Genomic DNA, 22,369 nt, shown 5'->3' on the forward strand with positions numbered 1-22,369 from the left:
CCGCAAAATATACAACTGGTTTGGTTTTGATCATGCCATCAAAGTCGCCAGGAAGCCCTACCAAGATTCCTTGTGGACAGGCTTCCAAGCTCCCCTCCGAGTCTACGACGCCCTCGGGAAAACAACCTCGCCTCAGATACCCCAAGACTGCTCCCCAAGGTAAGCATAACTGCCTGATCCCTAAATTCTTCCCTTACGCTCCAAAGCAGTCTTCGTGGTGGGATATCAACGAGCACATCTCCGCCAACGAGACCCACGAGTCCTTCGACATCCCCTCCGGGGCGATCATAACCGAACGCATCCCCACACTCCCAGAAACACTACGGGTCCTCCTCATCGACACCTTCTTCCCCTAAAACACGCGCGAGACAACAAGAGACGTCTCGAGAAACAAGGATGCCGTGGCCCGGATCTACCTCGGACGACGACGAGCCTCCAACACGCCGCCGCCTCGGAAATTCTCGCTGCGGAACTACAACCTCTCGCTGGATCAGATGCTCGAATTGGGAATGCCGGTAGAGGACTACGCCGAGTAGATGGCCAGGACCCTCGCGCCCATCCACTAGGACTATAACATCGACGGCTACGACTTCGAGTTCGCCCTCGGCGGCATCAGGCAGATGGTTAAGTACATCCAGCACGCGGGAGACACAGCCTGCGACCCACGCTGGAGGAGCTGAGCAACATGAACCCCGCCACTGACATTGACGGGATGCTCTCGGCGCGCGAATCGCCGAAATGTTCTCTTCAGATGTGGCTTCTTGACTTCAACCTCTGCGACATGTAAGAGGCGAGGCAATCTTCAGACGACCTGGTGGACTCCCTCATCACGGGTTTTTCCAAGAATGGCCCGTACCACCCGCTCCCGCTGGTTGAAGACGACGAGAATGCCGAGCGGCTGTGGTCCGTCTTCAGCGCCGCCTACGTTGAAGAGGCGGGCTAGGATCCTGGCTACCAGCTTCAACAGACGGCGGGAACTCCTCCCGCAAAAGTTCATCGTCGCTTGCATCGAGCGGGAGAGGAGCAGCCTTGCGGCGGGCCTGGGTCACGGACACCACAATACCAAGTTCTTGCTCTCCACTTCCGTGCCGGCTCCTGTCCCCAAAGGTACCGACGATAAGATGCAAGACATCCGTCCACGATGATCCGCATGGTTTGTGCTTTTTCAATAGGATCACAATTATTGGAATGGCTCACTTTCGAATCAATCCAATAGCCGCTCTAATATCTGGACCTTGGAGACTATACTCCATACGATTTCGCTGCCCAACTTCCCCTTCTTATTGTCCCCTCAGTATCCTCCTTCACGTTCTCAGTGACATCGTAGGATCCTAATATTATTTGTAAAAGTAATCGATGTTAGAAGTTGCTAATGTAGCCATCTCCTCTAGTATTACACCCCTTGGATTGGAGAGGATCGGACCCTCGAGGGGGAGTCCAACCGGTAGAAAGAGGGACAGATTATGAGATACCAGGACTTAAGAGGGGGTAGAGAGACAGTATTGCTCAGCTCTGCGCTCTTCCCTCAGCCTTACATTGCTTCCCGTTCGCTCTCTCCACCGTCACGGGTGTATTTAAATATGAATACTCGGGGATCAACTGGATAGTAGAAAGCATTTCTTGCGAGTGCTGTTTAAAACCTTCCCTCTTGTATATTGTTCAACCTAGTCGGTTCCGGTAAGTAACCGTCCGGTAGACACAAATCTGTCTTCACAACAACATCAGACGAAAGCAAGACCCCCTATCGCCCGATCTCCGACACCTCAACCCCCGCTCCCCGCTGCCTCCACGAATCTTCAATCCCGACGTGACATCGTCCCGCGTTATTGCTACAAGAAAGCGGGTCTCGCTCATTTACTCCGGCCCCGCCACCGCCCCGCCAACCCCGCGATCGTAGAAGCGGGGCAACATCACAATGAGCCTCACACCTCACACTCATCCCCAAAAACCCATCGGCTCTAGAGAAACTCTAGACACACCAAGCTCCTAGAAACCATCCACAGCTCTTTCGACTGATACTACATCTTCTTCGCACCCTCAAGATTGAAACGGAGTCTCTTTCACTGCGTCTCGGGGGCAAAACAAATCTAGCAGCTCATCAACGACCTCATATCCAACTGCTTAGCCCCAAAACCAACCGGAAGCCACTTGCCATCATCAGCACAACCACCAATACCACCACCACCACCATCACAATGCCCTTCCCCTCCAGAACTGCCCTCATCACAGGTGCAACCTCGGGCATAGGCCTCGCCCTCGCCGAACGCCTCATCGCAAACGGCACCTTTGTCATCGCCGTCGGCCGCCGTAAAGACCGCCTCGACGCCCTCGTCTCCGCCCACGGCGCTGACAAAGTCGTCGCCGAGCCGTTCGACATCGCCGACCTCGATGCCCTGCCGGCGTGGGTCCAGAAGTGAGTCTTGAATCTTCCCTATCGTAGCAGCACGGTACGGCCGTGTCATGTCCCTTCCCCAAGCCAGAAGACCGGAATAGACCATGGCCTACCTAACCCCCCTATCCTCCCTCTAAACCATCACTCAACTAACAACCCCGTTAGAATAACATCAACCCACCCAACCCTGGACACAATAGTCCTCAACGCAGGCATCCAACGCAGCATAGACTTCACCGACCCCTCCACCATCTCCCTCCCCTCCGTCTCCGCAGAACTCACAACCAACTACCTCGCCCCGATTCACCTCATCACCCACTTCCTCCCGCACCTCCAATCTCTCACCACCACCACCACCGAGAGCTCCGCAGTGGCATCCATAATTCTCGTCTCCTCCGGCCTCGCCCTCGTCCCAATCCCCCGCTGCCCAAATTACTGCGCCACAAAGTCCGCCCTCCACTCCCTCGCCTGGTCCCTCCGCGTCCAGCTGCAGTCGAGCGCGGCGTCCTCCCACATCCGCGTCATCGAGGTCGTCCCGCCCGCGGTGCAGACAGAACTGCACTCCCTGCAGCCTGACCTCGTCGCGGCGGGCCAGGCCAACTTTGGCATGCCTCTGGATGAGTTCACCAACGAGACCTGGGCTGCGCTCGAAAATGGGGAGCAGGATGAAATCATAGTCGGGCCGGCCAAGAATTTTGCGCATGTTGAGACGGACAGAAAGAAGATGTTTCATAAGATTGCGGGATCGTTCAAAGGGAATAACAAAGCATAGGCCTGATTGAATCTCACAGGTTACATTCAACTTCGCCAACATGTGGGAACATAAATTGGACATCAATCTGTATTGTGTCAAATCCTATGCTAACTACATTCCTGGCCTGTCAGCCGCCATCAACATCGGGCTGACTTTCCGGTCAGCTCCGACGCAACGACTGCGATCTTGTGTGTGTTTATCTTATCTGTAAAGAATTTCCACGAGGACCATGAAGAGAACCTGAAAAGCAAGTATCTCACGTCGTTCGGGCTCGTCCCATTCCATCTCAGGAAATTGTTTCGAGTACCGTCGCGCAGAACAAAGGTTCCTCGTCCACTTAATAAGAAAGAAACCCCAAGCTTGGTCCAAATCTTTCCCTAATCCCCTGCCCCAATGGTATAACTTTCTCTCCGTCCGTCCAGCTCAAGACTGTGATAGCTTGTGAGGTGTTGCTCGTCCAGAGTCATGCGAGGAGTATCAGTAGTGAGAGGCTGTCGATAACCCGATAACTTGGTTAAGAATGTAGTAGAAGTGAAAATGAATTTGCGAGTAAAGCAAGCCTCGAATGCTGAAACGTGAAATGAGCCGCCTAACCCCTTGTAAAGAACACCCAAATGATTCGTTAGAGCGCGCCGGTCCATCCAACCCATCGTTCAATCCTGCAGTGCAAGGGGTTCAGGATCAACCCTCCCCTCGTGCAGGTCGTCAAAAAGGAAAGACATTGGTGTGCATAGTCGTCGTAACGTCCGGGGACCCACAAGTCTACGCCAAAATGCCGCTCTTTCGCTTCTCGGCGCTGGTTAGAACCAGCATGGGCGCCTTGCGCTGTCCGTCCGTTACCTCGACACCGGCGCGTTGAGCTGAGTTCTTGAACACGCTGGCGAAGCTGTTCTCACCGCTCTCATTGCTGCCAATGCTATCGACGCTATTGCGAGTTCTTTGACGAGAGCTTGGGCGGTCAGAGCCGATAGCTCCCCAGCTGCCATTGGTGGAAGTTCTTGAGCTGGGCAGGGAGCAGTCGATATCGCCTGCAAGGCTGCCAGATCCACTGCGACCAGAGTCGGACTCGTTGTCGGTAATGGGGGTACCTGACTCCTCCTCGGCACTCTCGGAGACCGGGCTCATGCTACCGTTTGAACTGCCAGGGCCCTTTCTGCGCTCACGTCCAGCACGGACGAGGTTGTGAACGGCCGATCGGCGGGCGCGGGTGGCAAAGTTCTTGCTGCCCTCCATCTTTGCGACGGGCTTGGCCTTGAGCTCCTCAATGGACGGGGGTCCGCGAGGCTGACGGATGGGGTGCTCGCCGGCGCGTCCCTGACCGGGCCCATAACCTCCGGACAAGGGAGTCAGCGGGAAAGAGGCTGTCTTGGGGCCAGCAGACTTGGGAGGCTCCTGAGAAGGCGATAGGCTCGCCTGGTTGTTACCAGTCAGAGCGAGCGACATGACCTTCTTATGGCCACGGCGGAAGGCATTGGCTGACGGAGGAGGTAGAGGAGCAACCTCAGATGGCGACTCATAGCGCTTGGGAGGGGTCGTAGTGCGATACGGAGTTGCGTGGTTCTCGGGAGGGGGAGACACCTGGACGCGAGGGGCTTGCTGCTGCTGCTGTTGCTGCTGCTGCTGTTGAGCCAAGGCAGCGTAGATCTGAGCCAGCTGAGCTTGCTGGTCGGTTTGACCCTGATCAATATAGTAGCCTTGTTGACGGGTGACTGGGTCATAGTACGTGTAGACCTGTTGCTGTGGCTGCTGCTGCTGGGCCATCTGTCCCATCATCGACTGCTGAATGCTCTGAAGCTGCTGTTGCTGCTGATACATCGCGAGCTGCTGCTGTTGGATCTGTTGCTGAGCACCTTGTAGGTTCAGGCCCTGAAACTGCTGAGCGGCAGCCTGAACACTGAGCAGCTGTTGCTGAAGGCGCTGCTGCTGCTGTGCGAGGTACATGTTGGTAGCAACCAGCTGGGCGTACAAGTTCGGGTCCATCTGTTCCTGCTCATCAAAGTGGATTTCGGGAGGAGCAAGAACCTGCTCGGCACTGTAGTGTTGGCTGGAGGGAACAGACTGGTATGTCTGCTGCTGCTGACCAGCGTACCGAGGAAGCGCTGTCTTAGGACCGTTGTATTGACCGGTCTGAGCTTGAGCATACATGTTGGAGCTCAGGTTGTTGCTCCTAGCAGCAAAAGACTGAGACGTGGGCGACGCAGCGCTGTTGGTACCAGAGAAGTTGGCAGCGGTAGCCGACTTCGGTGCAGTTCTGAGACCCGCCAGCAGATGCGAGCGGCTGGTACGCGGGGTGGGCGCTCCGTTGTCAGCCGCGTTGCTACCGGGAGTGGCGCTAGACAGCGAGAGAGGCTTTACGGGGCCACCTCGGCGAGAGGCGAGACCTCCGCCAGGCATGCCGAGGCTGTTGCCCGTGGAAAGATGGGTTGAATTCATTTGAGAGAGACCGCCTGCGTCCATTGCTCAGACGGGAATCGATGTCGGTCACGGAAATGAGTTGCCGGAGTTGCCGGAGTGTCCCAGTAATCGGGACGGGGGAAAAAGCGAAAGAACGTATGGAAGCCTTGCAAACGGCTGGGGCTGCCGGGTCGAATTACAAGAAGGATAGCCTAGGTAGAATGCGCAGGGTGTCAAGAGAGATATTATGGTACTCGGTTGGCAGTCCTGTCGTTGGTGACAGTGGTGTATCCGAACGATCCGAAGCGAAATCCGGAGCTAGCCCAGGAGTTACGGCGAGAGTTTATCGACGGAGGCGGGTGGAGGAAGGTGCCAAGAAGTCGAAATCCAAAATTGGCGCTGTTTTGGATGGTATCGAGGTGACGGCGCGAGTGTTGGGTGAGATTAGATGGTCGCGTAACCGGGCGTCGAGCTCAGGGAAGAACAAAAAATGATTGTAATGGTGAAAGAGTGGGCGACAGCGTGATGTCGGTGAAAGGTGTAGACAGCGCTGGGGTGCCTGGGGACCCTGGGTACGAAGCGGTTTTGGTCACGGCAAGAACGGCGGACCACAAAGAATCAATTCTTTGTTGGACCGAGGTCGAAGGCGCAAGCGTGGAGATTGTCGCTCCAAAGTCGGCGAGAGAAAGTCAGGAAACTTGTGGCTTCCTCAAAAAACGCAGAGTTCTGAGCAGCTGCGAACCTGGTGTCCCCGAGAGATTTGCGTTGCTTTGCTTCGCAGGATGAGACGCAGCGGCGCTGAAGATTAAGAAGTGGAATTTTTTCTCTGATGTATTTGTTGCGAAGAAGAAACGGATGGACGAAGTCGAAGTAGAATACAGTCGATTAAAAAGTGTTTTCGGATTGGGGTTGGTGGGTGTTGATGATCAAGATGCAAAATGCACAATGCGATTGCTGGAGAGTGGTCCGGATTCCTTTTACTTCCTTTGTATTTCGTCCCTTTCGGAGGATGGGAGAATTGTGCGTATGGTGTTGCGCGAAATTGCGGAGTGCTTGGTGAACAGGCCTTCAAGAACCCCTGAAGAATTTGTGTGGTTGGTCGAAAAAACTGATGCGAGACGGATCTCAAGAGAATGCGAGAGCTTTTGGGCTTTGTGGAGTTTTTTTTTTGGGTTTTTTCTTTTCTTTGAATTTTTCCTTTCCTTCCAAAAGACGACGATAACGAACAAATCGCAGACCAGAGCGGCGGGGGAGAAAGAGGAGGGGGAGAGAAGGGTTGAAGGAGGGAAAAAAAGAAGGGCGGTGAGCTAAAGAGAGGAAGAGAGCAATAGTAGAAGTAAAGAATGGACACGGGCAGCGAGTGGACGGCAAGATATGGAGATGGGGATGTGTGTGTGTGGGCGCCGCGGCGCCGTGGGAGGGAAGGAGTGGACGAAGCACAGGCAGGAAAGGGCAGGGGGGTGGGCTAGTGGTGTAGTGGTGTGGGCGGCGGCGGCAGCGGCAGCACCCAGGCACCCAGCAAGAGAAGAAGCAGGAGCAGAGCAAAGCAGGAGCAGTTGCAGTTGCAGCCCTGCCAGTCGCTGTTACCAGTTTGAGAGTCTACCTTACAGAGTACCTAGTCCAGTCAAGCAGGAGACACTCACAAGGGAACGGATGGGCAGGAGACGGGGGTGGGTAGGAGGTGGACTGTAGAGGAGAGAGAGAGGGGGGGAGGGAACCAGGACGGGGCCAGGACAGGGGATCCAGGGTGGACAGGGGTGTGAAAGGGCAGGCTGGCAGCACCAAGCAGGTGCACGCAGCACCATCCAGGGGAGCCCAAAAAGAGGTGGAGATGGGACAAGGCCAGGCCGCCAGACAACCAAGGCCCAGGTCCTGTTCCACACCCAACTTTGCCAACTCGAGGCGAGAGCCTGACCAATCATAGAGGATGGGCACGAGGACCGGCGACAAGATAGAACCAATGGGACCAATGGGACGATCGGGAACTCGTGACAAGGGTCGTGGAAATGGGTCCTCCTCGCCATTCACGCCAGATCCAGATGTACCTCTGTGCCTTGCCTGAAGTGCCTTCCCGTACCGCACCTTTGACTTTTTTTCTTCATTTATGAAGATGCACTAGAAAGGATAGAGAAGTCTGCTGTATCTGCATCTGGACGTTCCATTATGGACAGACTCCACTTTCATCTATCCACCACAGCCTGCAGGATGAAGGATACAAGGAAGGCACCTGCCAGCAAATACATAGTACCAGAAAGTTGAGGCGAAAAAACTAAATAGACTGCACGAATTTTACCAGTGCCACAGTATCCGTATCACCATCGATCAAGACCGCTTCGGCAATGCGGCGGCGGCATGATGGGTCCAGCTGTGGTCACTGTCTGGTCACTGGTGTCGTGGCTTTCGAGGAATGCGACTCGGCGACAAGGCACGGCCAGGGATAGTTACTGACGGCAGCCGAGCAGCGATCCCATTTCTCCCTCGCTTTTATTCAGGATTTCGCTTTCTTTACGGACACTCTATCAGGTGGTAATTACCTATCCGCAACTAAAAGAGCAAACCCCAATGCCTCATATACCCGCGCAGGTCATATCCGGCACGACCTGTCTGCCGAACGCCTTGCCCGGTGTGTTCGTACCGGTCACCCCGTGTACGTCAGTCGGACCACCCGACTTGGCTTGCCTCGACTCCCTCGAGACAAAGGACGGGATACTCAGCATCGACAAATGAGTATCGCGAGGGACCACCTCTCAGGTGGGCAGGTCAAGTGCTCTTGTTCTCCCACTGCTCCTGCGTCGACTCACGCCTACCTAGGTACGTAGAGACGATACAGAGTACTTGACTTTTACCCCAATCCGGCTAGTTGATGTGATGACTTACAGCCTCCCTGGCCAATCACCGCGTAGCTCTGGTCAGGCCAGAAGCCGTGACTCGAGGTCAAAGGCTAACTCGCCGCTCCATCTGCAATGATGTGCCTGCCGCCTTGGGCAAGTCCTTTGTACCTCTCGGTCTCTCCTCCCTCACTCCTCGACTGCTCCTCGACACCTCCTCGACACCTCTGCCAGCTCTAACTACCCTACGGAGTACATCAGAGAATTACTACTGGCCTTACGATTCTGGCTGCTGCATGCTGCACATCACTGGATTCTGTCACTGCCGCCTCCTGCCTGAGGGGGCCGGGGGTTTTGTTGCTTGCTCTTTGTTCACCTCTCCGCCCTGCAGATGCCGTTGCAGCTGGTTCCAGATTCTGACCCAAGGATGTGTGCACAACTCATGCAGCAGTGCATCCGTCCATCATGGCCTGCAACGAATCAAACACACAGTTCTGTACGGATACCACCACCACCACCACCATCCACACCACACCACCACTACCATCCATTACCAAAACCCAGAAGGTAGGTAGGGGCTAGCAGCACCAATCCCCTGAGCACCATCATTCCACGGCCCTCCGCCCCGGCACTCGCTCGGACTCCCGCGCCATCACGGAGACCCTCACCCGCCCAGCATCCCAGACTTCCATCCAAGACATCAACCGCCTCTGGCATTCCACTCCGTCTGATGGGAATCTCTTTCCCCTTTCCCTTGCGACAAAATATCGCCTTGCTTTGGGCTGGGGCTGGGGCTGTGGCTCCGGCTCTGGCTCTGGCTCTGGCTCTGGCTCTAGCTCTCGCCATCCGCATGCCATACACGTAGAGCAATGGCTCTTCCTCCCGACGCCTGTTCCAACTAGAGCACGAGCACGAGCAAGCATCAACCCCCTCGGCCCCATCACTGGATCAACAACAGTCTCATCGTGACACTGCTGCTGCCCACAACTGGCAACTTGACGTGTCCTAAAGTACCATCTTCTGCCTCCAAAAGCTGCCTCTGGTACCACCGCACGTCAATGCACAGCACCCAGTCTCCCATCTACCACCCACCATTGCTCCAAGTTCTGGCTGTTGTTTTCAGGGGCTAAACTCTCACTGGAGCCCAGATCGCTGGTCTCCCCGTCTATTGGATCTAGCTCTCGTTCTCGTTCCCGCTCGCACCGCTACATCGAACATGCTTCCATGACCACTTCCGGCCAAAATTACGATACCGGTGTTATGGAACCTTCTCGCCATAGCATAACGTCCCGGTCCAGCTTCGATGGAGAGCCAGCCAATCCGGCCAGCCAAGCGTTCACCACTGATCAGATCCCATGCGAGGACCCCGACCTGTTGCCGTTTTCTATTTCAGTGCTGATCAACACGGAGCCGAACCCCTTCCCCCTGACGCCTACCGGAAAACGCGGTCTCGTCAATCAGCAACGGTATCGGCAGCCGTCCAAACACTGCTAAGATAGCCCCTTGTCCCGCAACACTATCCGCAGAACAATACTTTGGTGATCTTTATCCAAGGGCTGCCCGCTACTGCGAGCCTTGGTAAGCCGTAACGGCAGCCGCGCCCGATCGGGCCCTGTCACGCTTCTTCTCATCTTGAACTGGGATGTTTACCCTGAATCTTTGCACTTCGCCCTCGAAAACACAATGGCGGCTGTACTATGTATGCCATCTACTTCGACAGTCAAAAATATCCTGGTCGCAGGTCGGATGCCGGGATGCTTTCTTTCAAGGACGCAGCTTCGACCACATCGATCATGCCGCGACATTACGGACGATCGCTCAAGAACGAATGACATCGGTAGAAAGAACGCTTCACCGCACACTGGACGACAGTAGATTGGCACCAACAACACGGCGGCGGCACCTCCATCCCCATGGCAAGCTTTGACTGCTTGGACCTCCTCCAGTCCAGGGGTTCTCCCGTCCACCACACGATACTTTCCACTGTTGCCGCATCTCCCCGCCAAGGTTTCTCAACTTGATTGCCAAAGACTCAACGGGAGTTCATCATTTCTTTGCAATCGCAAAAAGAGGTCAATCTTATGCACCGCAATCTGCCTACCCGCGGTTGAACCAGAAACGAATACCCACTACCCCATTGCGCGTCTCTCTTCATTGTTTTTGGCTCTCCGGCCCTCCCGCTCGTTTCCTTCAAGCAAGGTAGCATAAAGTCTGATGCCGTCCGCTCTTATGCTCCTGCGAATGGGCGATATTCGAGGCAAGCGACATCAGCTGTTTTCGTGTCTCGCTTCCAGCATCTCCCCAACTCATTGTCTGTTGGCCTGTTTCCCATCAAAAAGCTTAGGGAAGCCTGTTTCACCCCCTCCGATAACACGGTACATAGCGTAGTGGCACCCGTCCGCCTTTCGTTGGCTACATGGCTCCACCTGCCGAGGTACCCCGCCATCACGCAACCAGTCGCCTCTCAGAATAACTCGTTGCCACCAGGCAGCCTATACCTAGGCAGTGACACAAGTGTCTCTCTCCCACTCCCCCCCACCTGCGGGACTGGTTATTTTGCACCGCGACTTTTCCTTCAGCTCAAACATGGTGGGAAGCTTCGCGCTCAAGCTTTTCCCAATCAACATGAAGATGTCCTACAGGCGAAGCATCCCTTTACAACTATGCTGAAGCCAGCTGGTGTCCACTGAGGCTGGGATGACAAGCGTGCTGCCTCATCAATCACTCAAGGCGGAACACGCTGGCGCACCCAAGTGTGCCTCGAAAGCCGTTTTGAGCCCTCACTCTCCGTGGACCGCCCGGACCAAGGCTACAATAACGGACAAGGAGGCGGACAATGGCTACGATGGGCCCCATATGGGATGGACCCACGAACTGGATGGATACGAACCTGCCTGCTACTGCGTCCGGTCACCCCAGGTTCTCGCGGAGACTTTTCTCTCGCACCGCCTCTTGGTCCCCATCTGCTTTGGGCCATGTACGAATATGCCAGGGGAGGCCACGCCTTACAAGGTTTCCAGCAAGGGGCAAGGAACCTGAGACACACACGCAAAGGAATACTCCCAAGTCCCAATGGCGTTGTCGGTTCTGTGCGCCCGCTAGGATGTGGGCATCAAACCTCCTGAAAGTACCACAAGGTGGCATTCTTGACGGATCTCGACGGGATAGGTATGTCCACTTCGGGGCAGTGACTGTCAGCAAGGACCCTCCCGAGGGCAAGCCTGTCGCCAGAGCATTTTCGTCTCAATTGCCCGTTGTCAAACTTTAGACATTTCGAACTTGTCCGCCTGCGTCCAGCCCGACTACCATCGCATCACATACCGATACTCAGAGGTGGCCTTCTTTCAGACTGACATACAGGAAGAAGTGAGAGGTGCAAGGTGGCGACAACTTGGGCTCAAGCCCTATAGGCCTTAGTAGATAGCCGTTCAGCCCGTTCTGGACGAGACACGACGGCCAACGTGCCAACTTAGCGTTCGCGGCTGTAGTGCCCCTCCCGGCGCGCCTTGAGTTAAATTGCTTTGGAAAAATACGGGCCTTGCAATGCCACAGACGCGTCTGCCCTGACGCAAATTGCGCGATGAAAGAATTTGTGGCTCTTCCTGCACGAGTCGCAAGCCACATCAGCCATTCAATCCCAAACCCTCATTTCATTCGCAATCCTTTCCCACGTTGCTGACAGGAGACGAACCCCGCGGCGCGAATATGGCGTTCCCGGCTTTGCGGGAATAGAGGGATTTGGGCAGGGACGCGAAAATCATGGCACAGAAACGGCATGGCATGGTCTTGAGAGCCACCCGCTGCCGACTTGGCCGCCCAAGGCTGTGTCATTAGCGATGCAAACCGATCCTTGCCTTGCCCCAAAGTTCGTCCCATCATGCGATTGCGAGCCAGCTCTCAAGGGAGGGGTCTTCTAGCCCGCTGCCGCGATTCGTCAGAGGATGGTGCTGTTAAGCCCAATGAATGGTATCGCCATTGTCCGTATCAAATGCCCTCTCCTCACGTTCCTCTGTGTACGAATACTCGGCTAGTTTTGGCCGCGCTAGACCACGCCGAAATCTCCAAGTCACAGACTATGTCGACCTATGGCCATGTGTGCCTCCTCATCAATCGACTTGGCTGCGGCAGGGAAATCCCGCGTGAAACGGGCTCTGCAGAGTGTTCACGCCCACCTATGCGGGGAAGAATCCTGAGAGACGAAATGGGATCCAAGCCTATGGACCATCGCTTAAGCTTGCCCGCAGACGACCGCCTGCATGCTGCATTCTGCAAGCCCTCTTTCTCGGCGAGCGCTTAGAATTCAGTAACGCAATAGTCGCAGCCTCTTTGGCATGCTCGTCCATGACGGATTTGCAGGCCTGGAGATCGCCTACGTGGCTCCAGTGAGTCGATTGCCAGCCCTCCAACTTTTACCCATCGATCGTCGGCCCAACTCTCTGGGCCCGTAACCGCCGACGGTGCTCACGATACTGATAATCTGATTGGTGCTGGAAAAGTTGACGACAGAAAGCAAACCCGATCGTAGCTTTCTCTACATGGCGTCCCAGTGCCCCCGCTGCCACACTTCAGAATGTGTCGTGGAATACTCCCCGTGTCCGTGGCCAAAATCCTGCGATCTACATTGAAGCTTTCTGATTGGGCGAGATGGCGCGTCTGCGGTATCTTGAGCTGAGAAAATATCTTTGTTCCAACAAGCGCGCAAAGTGCAGGACGGGAGATGCGTCGCATACTCTTGCGTTCTGACCGCCGAGGAGCCAAACAAGCTGGGTTACGGGAACCTGAAGCGCCACTTGTTGGCCAAGAGGCGCGCCAGCAATGAAAATGATAGCCGCGGACCTGGCGCCATCGTCTCAACTACAATCTTTGGGTTTCCAAAGTCGCTCCCGAGTGCAGCAAAACGGAGGCCGCTCATCACTACACTATGCATGGTTTTTTGTCATTCCCGATTCAGAGTCCAGTCCCGTTCAGCGAGGGGCGACTGGCCCGAGAAAGCTACCAGCAAGTGACCAAGTCAGGCTGTTGGCGTCATCTATGCTGGAGCGCAGCCGCCTACGCCGTTTCACAGCTTCGGGACACTGATGGCGAACGATTCACCGCCAAGAAGGGGTTGCGCAGCGCCGCAAGTGCTGGACCGACCCTCATGACTTATTGAGGATCTCTGAAGTCTGTCCGGACACAAGAGCAGACGCGCTCGGAAGTCACCAGTCCTTGGTACAACAGCATTGGGTCTATGTAGCTGAGCAACTCAGCACACGGCAGTGAGCCGAGCGGCTCGTCACTATTGCTCCGAGTCGATGACCTCTGAGCTTGGCATGTTGGGGTATCGATACCGGAGAATTCCATGTTCAGCACTCAAAGATGCCCTCAGAAGTGCGTCGCGGAAACAAACTCTCTGTAGCTCTTGGAGCAAGCGTTGAGACCCATTATTTCCCACTGGCTTGATGGGAAACAGGTCTCGGAGTTATCCCTGAGAGAGGGTCGCATTGAGGATGATCAAGGCCATGCTATTGGGCTGCATGAACGGTCAGCCAAGTGTCTGAATAGATGTGAGAATTGGGTATTCTAGTCACCAGGTGGAACCTCCGGATGTTGCGGTCAACTCTCTCGTGACAAAGCCTCGTTGCCATCTCAAAGGAGTCTGCAGCCTTCTCAACATCTCAACAATTCACTCTGAAGGATGGCAATCTCAGCTTTACTGGTAAGCCGAACGCTGTACGTGAAATAAAGTACAGTCATGCAAGAAACCAGAAGATGTCTCGAAGACAAGGCTTGAGTGCCGTATTACGAGTCTTGCGGATTGTATTTGTATCCACGCCCGAGATAGTACTCGATACGACCAGCATCATTCATCTCTGCCCATGCTGGGGGCCTGAACTGCCGCAATTCTCGAACGGCATGGCAATGAGCTTCGCCAAGACCCTGCAGGGCGAAAAACCCCTCCCGCCGAACCTATGAGGGAATACTCCCGCATGCCCAGCCTGGACATGGCATAGGGCTGAGATCCTCGGAGCGTAAGATTATGCCTCCTGCTGTTCGTCTCCTTGCTAGCCCTGCTTCGACGGCTGCTCATCAACCAATCAAGTAATCTTCCTATCAATCATCGTATAGCAAGCCAATAAGCTACCCCGGTAACTGTCGACGACGGATCCTGCGGCTCTCTCTTCCTAAAAACTCACTCTACCCAGAGTACGGAATCCTCCCGCTCGTGGTTACCTGACAGCTCACCGATGCGTTTGACCGCCTTCCTGACCTTGACAGCGGCCCTACATCAGGTTTCCCGCGGGATCCTTTGATGAGGTCAGGACTGCACTCGCCTCCAAGCCTGGTAGGATTCGCGGAAGATCACTAAGCTTTGACGACTCTTTCCAAGTTGTAAAATATCAAGGCACAGCTGTTTTTGAAGGCGTGCCAGCCAGCGAAAGGGAGGGTGGTAAGCAGCAAGGCAGCTGACGTGGGCGCGACATCACGATCTGCCCATGCGCAGAAACGCCATCTCTGTCTTGAGCTTGCAGCTCGTCCCTTTCGCCGTTCCATTTGCCGTAGCTCCGGGCCGTCAACTGGAGATGGTGTCTCACGGCGGAAGCAATTCTTGTGTGCATGGCAGGGTGTCGACGCGTCGGTTGGTCGGTAAGAGCACCAAAGATGAACAACTATACACCACTACCTAAGGATCCCCCTTCTCTCTCGCCCACCCCTTCTCTTCTCCAGACAACCCACAGCGGGTTTGCTGATCGGGATCCTACACGCAACCACCATCGCCGCATTTGCAATCAAAATGGCGTTTCGGTGCGTGGCATGTTACACGGCAGACGTCAGTGGAAAGAGGTTATCGCAACGGCGAGCCTCTCTCTCTCACGGAAGACAAGAGGCCACACACGTACACGTCAACCGAGAGGGGTAGGCCAGGCCAGTGCAGTTCGGCCGTAGAGCTACATTGCAGCTATGCGCAGGCGGGTTCAGTCGACCACTCTCGTCTACCGTTGCAGCGCCTACAACGGTATCAACTTTCGACTGCCTTTCTTGGTGATCCACGTCCGCCCCGTAGCGTGCAAAGTGGAAATTGAGTCACCCAACCGGCAGCCTAATAGGAACCCGAGGCTCGAGAATCTCCGTTCGCTCTCGCCAGGCGGGGTTCGTCTGCTGTTCTGGAATGTCCCGAGTATGACGTGAGACGTGAGACGAGAGACGGAAGAGAACCCAGCATAGGGTCATGGGTATTAGAGTTTTGGGTGTGGGAGAACCGGCTTGTCCAGGTACAAGTGCATCCCAAACGCGATCACCGCCGCAAGAGGAGGGACTTGGTTCACTAGCGAGGCCGGGGATTCCTTTCAGAATATCGCCGATACCGTTGAGCCTTGGCAGCAGACCGTCATGCGCCCTTCGCCGCCGCGGGGGGCTGCTCACGGAGTTCTAGTCTTCGTGTAGTTTGGGAGACTTACATCCCAAGCGCGACGGGGTTTGGGACTTTGGTCTCCGTACCCCATGTTCCGTCTCACGGAGATGCAGACAGTTGCGCACAAGGCAACACCCCCCCCATTATCGACCGTCTCGTTGGAATGAATGCATCAGTTTGCAGAATTAAGATGACCGGAGGGGAAGTTCGTGGGTCTGGCCTGCGAGGGAAACTCGCAAACTCTCGAACCAAAGCTAACCCCTCGGGGACTTTTGGCCCTCGGGGACTTTTGGGTCGAGGGATCTCTCGAGCTCCATCTCAGGAATCGAGCTGACTGCCATCAGACCCGCTCGTATCCCGCAACAATGCCCGGCGCCGGGATGCTGAGGACAGAGCAGTTGGTGAATTCGTCTCCAGGTTGCGATAGAGCCCCCTTTGGGATAACGTGCCACCCGAGGCGTGACTCATTGGCATCGGTGGATGAGTACACGCAAGGTAGCTGAGGGAAGAGAGAAAGACCAACTAGACATGGAGATGGAGGTAGAGGGAGCCTCATCTTCGTTGGCCGCACCCGGGGGCGGGGGGCAAGGGACTTTGGCAGCATCCTCAACAGACCTCATCAAGAGACCCTGACGGGCGTATTTGGATATAGCCGTTCACTGCCCAGCCGCGCTGAACGCAAAGCTTGAGGATGCACCAGCCAGCTATAGGCTTCAGAGCGAACAAGCTACCTACTCTTCAAGCCTCACTTGAGACAGGGAAAAGGTATGCGATGGTGACTATGAATAGCTTGACTTTCCTCCTTCCATGATATTGAACCATCTGTTTGCTTTGCCAAATGGTCTCTTCTCGTGAAGCAAATACCCATCCACAGACTTTTTACGTGGCTCCCCCACAGGTTCTCCTGTTGACCTTGAGACTCCCATTGAGACCATCTCTACTCAGACTCGTCGTTACGGTCTGCGGAATCCATTGAATAAGGGGTGTGTGTAAAGTCTGCCTGCCCAGAAAGGTAGAGACGAGCCAACTCACAGCAGAGCATTGACTCCTTGGGATATGGAACCCATGTAGCTGTCTCGAATGTGGTAGGATATTATGTACCAAGTGCAGTAATAATATCACGATAACGCAGGCACGTCGAAGAAGGGATGGGCATTGTTAACATGATTGCTTGATATGGCCGGCAAAAGGGAATTGAATGTTCATGATTCGCCCCAAGACTTAGACATATATGCAGACATACTCGCTCATACACTCCAAGCCTCCCTCTCTGTCCCTCAACCCTCTCTGATACATACATGTCATCGCTTTCCACACTACAGACACACACACAGAGCAGCAGTCCAACGCCAATTTGAAGGTTGGCGCCGGCGACGTAATCATCATCAACTCGTAAACATCGTGAAGCGTGAAGTTGTGGTAGAGAAAAGGAAACTTCGACGTCCATCCACCTGTACATGCCTCTTTATCCAAAGGATTAAGCATTCAAGTCCTTTCTTCCTTCTCCTCCCAGATACCCAAGATGAGATGTAACAAAACAACATGAAACAAAATGGGAACAGGTAAGCCCGAGGCTATGAGGCTTTCGGATAGGTAGTGCCAAGAAAACAAGAATCGTAAGTAAAATGCTGTAAGAATGGAAATGAAAAGACCTCTCCAATGAGATTGTGTACCAAACCCATTTTGTGCCGCCACCGTGATGCTGATGAAGCTCCGCTTGCGTCTATCGCCACTTTAAGTACCGGGGAAAAGGACTTGCCCCGATGGTATCACTGACCCTGATTAGACCACTCTTATTTTTTTTTAATTTCGACTTGAATGCACCAATTGCTGTTGTTTTAGTAGCGCTTCTCTTCTGGTAAGACGTTTTCTCCATAGAAACCGCCATGTTGGTGGCCATCGTCGCCAGATGCTGCGCAGGCAAGGCACGCGCCGCCCCCATACACTCTCGTATGCCTCTTCCATCCAGCCCCGGAATCATCCAGCAAGGAGATGATTTCGCCTCGCACTAGAATCTCTTGCTTGGTGACCTCGTCATAACGAATCTCACCGTGAATAGGGGGTGGTCCCGGGAGCAGAGGTGATGTTGGGGGGTACGACGAGGGGGAAAAGACTATGCCAATGTCGTCGTCAAGGATTGGAAATGATGATTGAGAAGAGATTCCAATGGGCAGCGTCTTGGTATAAGATCTCCTGCGGGGTGCTGGGAAGGACCGCGTAGTTTGCGTATCCTGCGTTGCTGTCGAAGTGCCCGTTGAAGTTGATGACATATAGTCAGGGTTTGGTTGCTCGAAGAACGACGCGTCTAGCTCTGAGACGCCACTCGTAAAGCTCCTCCTGCGCTCATCATATGTAAAGGCCGATGGAGACAGCTCGAGGGGCGTCAGTGGAGGAGGCTGTGGAGGTCTCGACACCATGAACTTGGTAGGAGAATGACCCAGAGCCTTGCCCCTCTGAATGTGGTCCCCATACAGCACATCGCCGCTACTGCTTGTCTCTGTGTCTTCAGTCGAGTCCTTTTCATTTCCCCTCATGAACACGTCCTGCGGACTGATCTTCCTAGTCGGCTCAGCCCCAGAAGCTAGGGTGTTACTGCTGACCCCACGTGACTTTTCTTCCATGACCCAGCCCCCGTCTTGGACGAAGAGATGATGGAGCCGTTGCTGGTTGACCAAGTGGTCAAGTCGATCTTTGGGGTATTGTTGGTGTCCTCGGACCTCTTTGATCTCGTTGCTTACCGTAGTCAAGAAAGCACCACATACCACCAAGCGCAAAACGACCAATACGGCAAGTATGAGGAGACCAGTGCAAAGATGAGAGAAAGAGACGTGGTGGTAAGAACCAACAGTCGAGCGCGGCTCGCCTATGGCCAGCTCAGCATGAGTGAGGGCAGGCATGGTTGCTTAAAGACAGCCCGGCTGATTATGGGAATTGGTTAGGTTTGGGAGGTCGTAAAGGGGGTCTCTGTCAGCCTTCACCAGAGAGGTAGAGGTACCTTCGCCGCTGGACTTCGGATGCGGTGTGGTAGCACGTCTGGGGTATGCCTGTGTCTGGTGGCCCTGGCCAAGACCTAACAGTGGCTTGCGAGTAATGAAATGGCGCTGCTGGACATAAGCGACAAGGGGTTTGTGAAGGTGGGCCTCGGCCGCCGTATCTGCCGTAAGTCGGCAGGGAAAGCTGCCGAGTAAAGATCCGGGCTGGACCGATTGCTTTGCGTGTCTCGAGGAGGGTGGCCGAAGAGAGGAGGATAGAGATAGAGAGAGAGAGAGAGAGAGATTGGCGGATGTCTGCCTACATGATCGACGTGTAAGTGCTTGACTCCTTTTATGGTGCTATTTCGAGTGGATGCCGCGCGCTAGGGTGGCGCGAGGCTCATTGCGCCGCAAGCTCTGAAACCCATCGGCCGAACTTGAATGGCTCTCACACACCACTGGGAGCGGCATCACCCAATAATTGTGAATGACGGCGGACTTACAAAAAGGTCGGTTCCAAAGTTCCCAAGGGGTTGCAAGCTGAGGTGGGTTGAGGTGCCGTTCCTTTGCTTGGCAGGTGCAGGCCGCAACAGACGAGGGTTGAGGCAACGGGGTTATTCGTGCGAATTGCTCCCGAAGACAAAGTGTTGTTGTTTGAGCGTAACACGCAAAGTCCTTCGTGAGAAAGTTAGAATTCAGGGGGAATGAATGAGGATCTAGGATTTTATGATGATCGTAGACCAAAGCAGAGCACCAGTGGGGTGGAGGAATTGGCGGGCAAGCTGAGCAGGATACAGCATCATATATATAGACATGATGCTTGATGCGCCGTGTCGCGGGAGACAAGACAATATGGGGATAGTTGAGCGTTATCGCCAGATCTGGCCCCGCTTAGAAGGGTTGGTGGAAGGAATGAGATAATGAGATGAAAGTAAGTAAGAAGGGGTTGAGGGTATGAGGGTGTGTGACATAAAGGAGGTGTGTGATGACGGACGAGATCCTGGGCTGGCGCGGAACAAAAGACGCTCAGCCTAGGGGGGCCCGTTTTCAGAGCGCCGTCTTCATTCTCAGTCAGCCTCCTCTGTGAAATAAGCGAGAGAGTCCCGAAAACACCAATGGCACTAACCAGGCCCTCGAATGCTCTAGGGCAGTCACGATGGCGACAAGCCTTTGCTTAGATTTGCCGCAAGGCGGCGCATGTATAGGTGCATAGGTGTGCGGCTAACGACGTCGACTGGTCGTCTTCCAAGCTGGAAACGCCTCGAGCTTAAGCGGTGTTGCAGAAGCGGGCGCGGATGGGGTGGCCATGGATGCGCCCAGGGGTGGGGAAAGTGGCCGCCGGGCATGATGGATGCCATGATATTCTGAAGATGCGGTCATCATGTATCCGTACGCTTGAGAGTAATTGACTTGACATGCCTGGGTTGGGTAGGCGACAGAGTCTTGTTGGTCCCCACCGACGCCGTATTTTTAACTGGCCAGAGAAGGGGACAGTGTCAGCACCAGAACTGGTAAAAGCATCATCGCGCCCGGGCGCGGCTCTGATAAGAGGCGGGACTTGTTGAGTGGAACGGAGAACGAGACGTTGGAGGGAATACCAACAAGGCGGTGTAGTCGATGAGGATATGTCCTCGAATATGACAAGCAATCGCCAAAATGATCGCATTCCAACCCCATTGTACTAGGTAATTCGGACTCTTGACTTGCATCGTCGCGTGTTGGCGCCTGTTGCATATTCGAATGGAGACCAACATTTGGGGTCGATTTTCTCAAAAAGGCGACAAGGGGGAGGGGCAGCTAACAGACTAGATCCCTGTCGTTCAGCCCAGCAGGATCGTCTTTCGAAGGACCCCGTCCGTGGGCATCCGCATGACAGGGAGGAGAGACAAGCTGGAATGACCCCGGCCCTGGTCGTGGTTCGGCCGTGTAAGTCGGCGGCCGTGTAGTCCAGAGGGCCCGCTAGACGAAACGGGACTTTACTTCGCCGAGCTTTGGGTCTGGTGCGACGGGGCACTCGCACAGCACAACCTCCCATGGCGATCCAACATGGTGACTGGTACTCTGTATCCGTCATAATGAAGAGATTTCTAGTGTATTGTGGCAACGAAGCAACGCGGGCTGAACAGGAGCTGCGAGCGACTCAGGTGTGTCTCACGAGGGAGTAGAGAAAGCATGTCGCACGCTATTCAAGTGAGAAGACCTGGACGGCGGCGGGGGTATTGCTGACATATCCACAGTAGTTGATGGATCATGGACACAGACCACAATTGGCAGTGGCGGCTCGGCGACCTGTATCCTCTTGGTTGTCGAAAAGTTAGGTCCAGAGCAGATGTCGTGTTGCGGCAGCGGGGAACTTGTTGTGCACAGGACCAGGTCACCCGTCGCAAAAGCAAGCTGGCAGAGACTGCGAGCTCGGACTCCAAGGAGCTTTGTCAGAAAGCGAGTTAGTGTGGCGTGTGTGGGCGAGTGAGGGCGACTGGAACGGGGGACCTGTTCAGCTGAGGTGAGCCCTATAGCCACGCCCTTTGGATCCCTGGCCCTGTCTAGTGTGCGGCCATGGTATGGAATTCTTGCAAGCTTGTTCCTCTTCTAGGGCCTGTCCTATGGAACAATTGGCTCGTCAGCCAGCCCTGTGGCGTCGATCGATGCGTCCCCCCTCAAAATGGGATTTCTTGGGCCGAGAAGAGGATCATGGTGATGCAGATGATGGGAGTTTGGGGAGAGGCACCGCGAGAAGCCGGAGTAGGGTTCTGTAGGTTGGCGACTCTTGGCTGTTGGGCACCGCACAATGTCCCCATGGGACTAGACAAGGAGAAAAATGTAAGCTGTGTCGCGCCGGCCAACGGTTGCCGAAGATCGATATGCCGAAAGAGGGTCGGTCGGTGATGGGTTGGTGACCTGGGTCTGCATGACATGGCGCATAAGCAAGTACCGGAATCTCGCAAGAGGATAATGCACGATGGTGATGGGATGGCGCGGGTGCGGCGCGACGTTGTGAGGCTCACTCAACCATACATACAGGACCAGTTCCAGGGCCAGGTCGACGGGGACCAGCCGCGGTGAGAGTCCGAGCCCTGCCAGGTTTGATGGACGCGAAGATGCCATTCAGGATCCGATCAAGCGTCCGCATCACCATGGCCGTGTAAGACTGGTGGGATGAAGATGCTTGTGTAGTCGCATGGAGGCACGTAGGGTAGCATGTGGTGCTGACTGGCCCACGACACCTGGCATCGAAGCCTCCACGTTTGGTGGTTTAGTTGACGAATGAGAGACATGTGGATGTTGTGTCTTGGTCTTTATTGGGCCGACGAGACCAAGCTTGTCGAGCCGATTGTCAGTTTGCCGTGACCGTAGGATCGGAGACATTAGATGAGCCAATCTGGACGGGAGGTCAGAGAAGATGAGGTAGCAAGCATCTGCCTTGTGGGTATGTATCCCGTCACGGATGCGACAAGGCCGAAAGTCTGGAGGAGTAGAGACAGGCCAGGAACGTAAAGAGAGATCTGAACCAAGCCAGAGACGGCGTGGTGTGCGACGGAAAGCCGGTGGTGTGTGGTGACGGTTGTGGACGGGGAGAGACATTAGGACGGGAGATGGGACACGGGGCCCGGGACGCAGGACTGGAACGGCGTTGGG

At 54.9% G+C, this 22,369-nt stretch overlaps 8 protein-coding genes across 8 annotated transcripts; 4 read left to right on the forward strand and 4 right to left on the reverse strand.

The window, feature by feature from the left end:
• Positions 1-32: 32 nt before the first annotated feature.
• CORC01_07149 (uncharacterized protein) lies at positions 33-943 on the forward strand (the record flags this gene model as incomplete). Its single annotated transcript, XM_022618787.1, has 4 exons — positions 33-326; positions 396-515; positions 567-628; positions 796-943. The coding sequence occupies 4 exons, from the start codon at positions 33-35 to the stop codon at positions 941-943; spliced, it is 624 nt and encodes a 207-aa protein (XP_022474687.1).
• Positions 944-2,195: 1,252 nt separating this feature from the next.
• Positions 2,196-3,164, forward strand: CORC01_07150 (short chain dehydrogenase; the record flags this gene model as incomplete). Its single annotated transcript, XM_022618788.1, has 2 exons — positions 2,196-2,413; positions 2,558-3,164. 2 exons carry the CDS (start codon positions 2,196-2,198, stop codon positions 3,162-3,164), a joined length of 825 nt encoding a protein of 274 aa, XP_022474688.1.
• A 744-nt stretch (positions 3,165-3,908) lies between these two features.
• On the reverse strand, positions 3,909-5,603 carry CORC01_07151 (uncharacterized protein; the record flags this gene model as incomplete). The annotated part of the gene is made up of 1 exon (XM_022618789.1): positions 3,909-5,603. The coding sequence occupies one exon, from the start codon at positions 5,601-5,603 to the stop codon at positions 3,909-3,911; it is 1,695 nt and encodes a 564-aa protein (XP_022474689.1).
• Positions 5,604-8,833: 3,230 nt separating this feature from the next.
• Positions 8,834-9,233, forward strand: CORC01_07152 (uncharacterized protein; the record flags this gene model as incomplete). The annotated part of the gene is made up of 2 exons (XM_022618790.1): positions 8,834-8,908; positions 8,967-9,233. The coding sequence occupies 2 exons, from the start codon at positions 8,834-8,836 to the stop codon at positions 9,231-9,233; spliced, it is 342 nt and encodes a 113-aa protein (XP_022474690.1).
• A 1,048-nt stretch (positions 9,234-10,281) lies between these two features.
• Positions 10,282-10,389, forward strand: CORC01_07153 (uncharacterized protein; the record flags this gene model as incomplete). Its single annotated transcript, XM_022618791.1, has 1 exon — positions 10,282-10,389. The coding sequence occupies one exon, from the start codon at positions 10,282-10,284 to the stop codon at positions 10,387-10,389; it is 108 nt and encodes a 35-aa protein (XP_022474691.1).
• Positions 10,390-17,599: 7,210 nt separating this feature from the next.
• Positions 17,600-18,658, reverse strand: CORC01_07154 (uncharacterized protein; the record flags this gene model as incomplete). The annotated part of the gene is made up of 1 exon (XM_022618792.1): positions 17,600-18,658. One exon carries the CDS (start codon positions 18,656-18,658, stop codon positions 17,600-17,602), a length of 1,059 nt encoding a protein of 352 aa, XP_022474692.1.
• A 6-nt stretch (positions 18,659-18,664) lies between these two features.
• On the reverse strand, positions 18,665-19,322 carry CORC01_07155 (uncharacterized protein; the record flags this gene model as incomplete). Its single annotated transcript, XM_022618793.1, has 2 exons — positions 18,665-19,082; positions 19,237-19,322. Coding segments are annotated over 2 exons (504 nt in total), but the record flags the coding sequence as incomplete, so codon positions are not given.
• A 2,213-nt stretch (positions 19,323-21,535) lies between these two features.
• On the reverse strand, positions 21,536-21,838 carry CORC01_07156 (uncharacterized protein; the record flags this gene model as incomplete). Its single annotated transcript, XM_022618794.1, has 1 exon — positions 21,536-21,838. The coding sequence occupies one exon, from the start codon at positions 21,836-21,838 to the stop codon at positions 21,536-21,538; it is 303 nt and encodes a 100-aa protein (XP_022474694.1).
• Between the last annotated feature and the right edge of the window lie 531 nt (positions 21,839-22,369).

This window comes from Colletotrichum orchidophilum (assembly GCF_001831195.1).
Source record: "Colletotrichum orchidophilum strain IMI 309357 chromosome Unknown Scaffold_56.1, whole genome shotgun sequence".
Classification (NCBI taxonomy): Eukaryota; Fungi; Ascomycota; class Sordariomycetes; order Glomerellales; family Glomerellaceae; genus Colletotrichum; species Colletotrichum orchidophilum.